The sequence below is a fragment of the Peromyscus leucopus genome, chromosome 22 (assembly GCF_004664715.2).
Source record: "Peromyscus leucopus breed LL Stock chromosome 22, UCI_PerLeu_2.1, whole genome shotgun sequence".
Taxonomy (NCBI): Eukaryota; Metazoa; Chordata; class Mammalia; order Rodentia; family Cricetidae; genus Peromyscus; species Peromyscus leucopus.
Window position 1 is genome coordinate 5,400,448 of NC_051081.1, and position 6,000 is coordinate 5,406,447.

Here is a 6,000-nt window from a genome sequence, read left to right on the forward strand (position 1 = left end):
CATGGTGGCACACAATCATCCCTAAATGCTGTTGTAGGGGATCTGATGCCTCCTTCTGTCTTCTGTGGGCACAAAACACATGTAGTGAACATACACATGTGCAAGCAAATTACTCATGTGGTGATATATTGTGTATCAAATAAAGCTTGCCTGAGGATCAGAGGACAGAACCAGCCACTAGATTAAACATACAGGCCAGACAGTGGTAGCACACACCCTTAATCCTAGCACTCAGGAGGCAGAGATCCATCTGGATCTCTGTGAGTTCAAAGCCACCCTGAACTACATGAGATTGACTCAGTCTAGGAAAGAAACAGAGCCAGGCAGTGGTGGCACACACCTTTAATCCTAGCACGTGGCAATCACACACCCTAATCCCAGCACTTGAGATCTCATGCCTTTGCTACAGTATTTGGGAAGCACACACATCATTAATCCCAGCACTAGGAAGGAAGTGAAATGGCTGGGTGGAGAAAGGCATGTAAGGGGAGAGGACACAAGAACTAAGGCCTTTTGGCTGAGACCCTTTCAGCTGAGGACCCAGGGGCAATCAGTCTGAGGATTCATGGAGACAGGATCCGCTAAGGAACTGGCGAGGTGAGAAGTGGCTGTGGCTTGTTTTCTCTGATCTTTCAGCATTTACCCTAAAACCTGGCTCCGGGGTTTTTATTAAACCATTTAGGATTTGTACAACACACTCATACACATGAAATAAAATACTGAAAAATTAAAAACACATACCCTCATATCTCTTATATGTCACCATAGTTAAATAAGCCAGAAATACACACAAATGTGACAAATATCTGTAGCAAAAACTATAATTTTGTAATTAAAAGAATCAAGATACTCAATCAAAGGAGAGAAATTCCATGATTGTAAGACAGGAAGTATTATTCCAGTACGGAATTGAAGCTTTAGATTCAGCAACACTCCAATAAAAAGTCTAACAATTTTTCTATCCATTACAGAAAACTGATGACAAAAGGTCATCATGAACGAAAAAAAAGATCAACACAAGATTAGGTAAACAGCACACACTCTGATACCATCTGTCTTTAAAACTTCCCATACAGCTGCAATAAAGACTGTACTGTCTGAGAAAGAATTAAGAGATCAACAGATCATGAGAGCAAACTTACAAATAAAAACACAATTAATGTAGTCAAAAATTTTAACACAGGAGGCCAGGAAACCCTGTAAGTCTGGCCTTGCTGACACACGTGACTGGACCACCCTGGCATCCACATGCAGATGTGTTAATGACACAGACTTTACACCCTGCACAGAAATAACTGCAGGTGGATCTACACCTGAATGTTCAGGGCCAAGTGCAGAACTTCCAGAAGACACCAGAGTGACCGGGGCTCTGCGAGTTAACAAGTCTACCGCCCAGGAGACAATGAAACTCTCACTTGTGGGGCCTGAACAGTGTAGTCAGCAATAGGACAAATCCACACAGTGTCCTGTGTCGCCCCCCGCCCCCGCATCCCCATGTTCGCACAGCCGCAGCCGCAGCCCACAGATAAAAGTCATCCAGAGGCCACAGGGCCCGACAGAGAACGGGAGGGGACTCAGGGAACCCACGGACCTCATGGGGCTCCGCGTCGGCCGCCGGTTCCCACAGCTCCGGGACCCCACCCCGGCTCCCGCGGCTCCTCCCCGCGTGGGGACGGCGGCCCCTCGCTCACCATGGCGGATTCCGAGCTCTCCCGGCTCTCTCCTCCCAGCTCCCGGCAGCGGGTCAGCACAACAATACTGTAACGGCGTCTCCCTCAGCCCTGGAGGCGCGCAGCGTGCAGCATGGCGGACCGGAAGTGCCCTCCCCTATCCTGAATGGTAGTAAGCTTCGGAGCCCTGATTTGCTAGTGTGGCCTGAGTGACAGGAGCAGATCCCTTAAAGACACATTACTGTGAGGGGGACACAGCTTAACGGTCCCCAGCCCTGGCTTCCACCCCAGGCTCAGAACTGTCACAGACCTGCAGAGATTGGCATTGCAGCAGAACTTGAGCGTGAACTGCAAAATTGTCCTCCCACGTTCCCTGCTCTCAGTAAGCTCTTCCCCTTCTTCCTCCTGTGCACAGGATGTCAGGTCTCAAACCTGGGACCAACAGCTCAGGTGCCTATTTAACAAAGCAGACACTGGCTGCCAGATTCTCCCAGCATCCCTCAGTCCCTATCTATTGGCTATCTGTATGGCTGGCATACCCTACCTACCCCCTATCCTGAACTTCCCCAGCCCAGGGTCTGGGCTGCCCTTCCCTATAATCCAAACATTTCAGCAACTTGACTTTTTTCCCCCATCTGCCCTTTACCTTCCTGGCCTCTTGGTCTGTCTCGCAGACAGACCAAGAGGTCAGGATCTGCTTGCAGTTAATTCTGTGCATGGCGTAAAGTCTGTGTCATAAACCCATTTGCATGTAGATGCCAGGGAGGTCCTAGCTCCTCTTCTCACATGGATCAGGCTCATGTCCACTCTGGACTCTCCCAGATGTCCCTGCATTTCCCTACATTCTTCCTTTTATCTATAATAAACGATCTCTTCCACCATACCTAGCAGCAGCCATATCCTTTCCTCTTATATTTCTTTTCTTTTTTATTAAGAAATTTCCTGTTCATTTTACATACCAACCACAGATCTCCTCCGCTCATTCCTTCCACCCTCTCGTCTTTCCTCCCATCCCAACCCTCATTCCCACCTGCTCCAAAGCAAGGCCTCCCTTGGGAGTAAGCAGAGCCTGATACACTTAGTTGAGGCAGGTCCAAGCCCCTCCCCCTGGACCAAGGCTGTGTAAGGTGTCCCACCATAGGCAGTGGGCTCTAAAAAGCCCACTCATGCCCTAGGGATGGATCCTGATCCCATTGCCAGGGGACCCCCGTAAGCAGATCAAGCTACACAACTGTCTTGCTTATGCAGAGGGCCTAGTCCAGTCCCATAGAGGCTCCATAGCTATTGATCCACAGTTCGTGAGTTCCCATTAGTTTGGTTTGGTTGTCTGTGTACGTTTCCCCATCATGATCTTAATGGCCCTTGCTCATAGAATCCCTCCTCTCTCTCTCTGTCTTGGAATGGACTCCTGGAGCTTGGCCTAGTGCTTGGCTGTGGATCTCTGCATCTGCTTCATCAGTTACTGGAGAAAGCCTCTATGATGACAGTTAGGGTATTCACTAATCTGATTGCCCGGGTAAGCTACTTCAGGCACCCTCTCTGCTATAGCTAGTAGTCTAAGGTGGTGTCATCTTTGTGGATTTCTGGGAGCTGCCCTAGCACCCATTTTCTCCCTATCCCCATGTTGTCTCCCTCTATCATGGTATCTCTTTCATTGCTCTTTCATTCCATCCCTGTTCCAGCTCAATCATTCCATTCCCTTATGTTCTCTTCCACCATCCCCTACCTCCATTGCCCCCCCATCCCCAGTTTACTCATAGAGATCTCAATCGTTTCCTCTTCCCAGGGCTATCCATTTGTCCCACTTGGGGTTCTGCTTGTTAACTAACCTCTCTGGAGCTGTGGGTTGTAGTCAGGTTATCCTTTGCCTTTCATCTAGTATCCACTTATAAGTGGGTACATACCATGTTTCTCCTTCTGAGTCTGGGTTACCTCACTCAGGATAATATTTTCTAGTTTCATCCATTTGCCTGCAAATTTCATGATGTCATTGTTTTTTACTGTTAAGTAATATTATATTGTATATATGTGCCACATTTTCTTTATCCATTATTCAGTTGAAGGGCATTTAGGTTGTTTCCAGATTCTGGCTATTACAAACAATGCTGCTGTGAACATAGGAGAGCATGTGTCCACCTGGTATAATTGAGCGTTCCTTGGGTACATGAGATCTGAGTACATGAGACTCAGATCCCCAAAACATATACCCACCATCATGCAAAGTAATCTTTCTACTATGTTCTAATTTAATTTACAATTGAAACACTATTTTCTCCCTGTTTTCAGTTCATCACACAACCCTCATCAGTGAGGCTTCTGCTTGTACAAATTGGAAATTAATACAGAGACCCACAAATGGACAATATGAAGGGAGTGAGAGACATAAAAACAGAGTTTTGAGTAGTCATCCATAAATAGGATATCAGAGCTAACTCCCTCTCATCAAGGTTAGAGATTGATGGTGAAGAAAGAAGAAAGATTATAAGATCCTAATGTGGTAGGTTACTCTAAGCTGAAGACAGTTTACATGCACAACAGGGGTGATTGGCTTCTGAATTCTGAGAGATTGTGACAGGCTGCATAAGGCCTTCCCAAGTTCAACGTAGACAAAATCTGAGCATGCAGAAGCAAAGTGGATACAGAGTTCCATCCACAAACAAGAAGTTACTTTTGACTGATAACTGCTAGGAAAGGAAAATCAGTTTTCTCCCATGGAGTGTCACTATGAATATCAACTACTTTCCAGAGGGGGCTTAATGCCAAGCATAGCTGGTTAACAGAAACCTGACTTGGTGGGGTTTTTTTTTTTTAGTTTTTTTTTTTTTTTTGGTTTTTCGAGACAGGGTTTCTCCATTTAGTTTTGGTGCCTGTCCTGGATCTTGCTCTGTAGATCAGACTGGCCTTGAACTCACAGATATCCACCTGGTTCTGCCTTCTGAGCACTGGGATTAAAGGCATGCACCACCATCACCCTGCCGGACTCCATGTTTTTTGTGTACTGTTATTTGTTTGGTTTATTTATATTTTTTTCACAACTCCAGAGAAGCTAACTAACAAGGAAGACCCAAAGAGGGATACGTGGATCTCCCTGGGAAGGGGAAATAGATGATATCTCCATGAGTAAATTGGGGATGAGGGGTGGGCAATGGAGAGTAGGGGATAGGGGGTGAGAACATAAGGGAATGGGATGGTTGAGCTGGAACAGGGTGGGAACGGGAAAGCAATGAAAGAGATACCATGATAGAGAGAGATATCATGGGGATAGAGAGAAACCCAGGGCTAGCGAAATTGTGAGGAATCCCCAAAGATGACTCCAGCTTGGACTACTAGAAATAATGAAGAGGGTATCTGAACTGAACTGGCTTACCCCAGTGATCAGACCAGTGAATACCCTAACTGTCATCACAGAGCATTTCTCCAATAACTGATGGAAGCAGGATCAGAGAATCATGGCCAAACACCAGGCCAAGCTCCAAGAGTCCAGTCAGAGTGAGAGAGGAGGGATTCCATGAGCAAGTGCATCAAGATCATGATGGGGAAGCATGCAAGATGACCAAATCAAACTAGTGGGAAATCATGAAAGTTGGATTAATGGCTGTGGAGCCTACATGGGACTGGACTAGGCCCTTTGCATAGCGAGACAGTTGTGTAGCTTGATTTGCTGGTGGGGTAGGGGGGCCTGGTGTAGGATTAGAATCCATCTCTAGTGCATGAGGGGGCTTTTTGGAGCCCACTACCTATGATGGAACACCTCATGCAGTCTTGAGACAGGGGGAAAGGCTTGGACTTGCCTCTCCTGGATGTGCGTCCCCATGGGATGCCTTGCCTTCATGTGGGTGAGAGTAGTGGGTGGATTGGACGGGGGAGGCTGGGGGACAGGAGAGAAGAGGGGGATCTTTGGTGTGTAAAAGTGAATGGAAATTTTTCTTAATAATAAATGTCCTTAAACTGATGAATGCATAATGAAAATGTGGACATGTGCAACCTGGCACTCTATTAAGCTCTAAAGAAAACTGAACTCTTAAAACTTGCAAGTTAATTGACAGAACTGGAACATGTTACACTACATAAAGTAACCCAGTTTCTTTGGCACTCTAATTTTTCTAACTCTGAAATACACAACAGACAGTTTTTCCCCCAGGAATCCATCCTTCTCCACTCCACAATGCCCCTGTTCAGGAGATGTTGGTCATTTAATTCTCATTATACTGGCATCTTCAAAATAGTGGCGCTTTTGCTGCAAATGTTCTTCTTCATCAACATTCTTTTCTGGGTTTACTTCAAGGACTCTGAACATTATCTCCATGACTCCTTCAATATTGGTGCTTTT

General features: G+C 46.2%; 1 protein-coding gene across 2 annotated transcripts in view; it reads right to left on the reverse strand.

Annotated features, from left to right (window-relative positions):
- Window positions 1-2,046, reverse strand: part of LOC114687850 (zinc finger protein 431-like) — a 45,155-nt gene extending 43,109 nt beyond the window's left edge. The window contains exon 1 of one of the 2 annotated variants that reach the window (XM_028862487.2): window positions 1,692-2,046. In XM_028862487.2, coding sequence (XP_028718320.1) covers window positions 1,692-1,694 — 3 coding nt within the window. In that variant the 5' untranslated portion in view covers window positions 1,695-2,046. The remainder of the gene's footprint in view (window positions 1-1,691) is intronic. The other variant, XM_037197880.1, reaches the window with a different exon arrangement.
- Window positions 2,047-6,000: the final 3,954 nt, after the last annotated feature.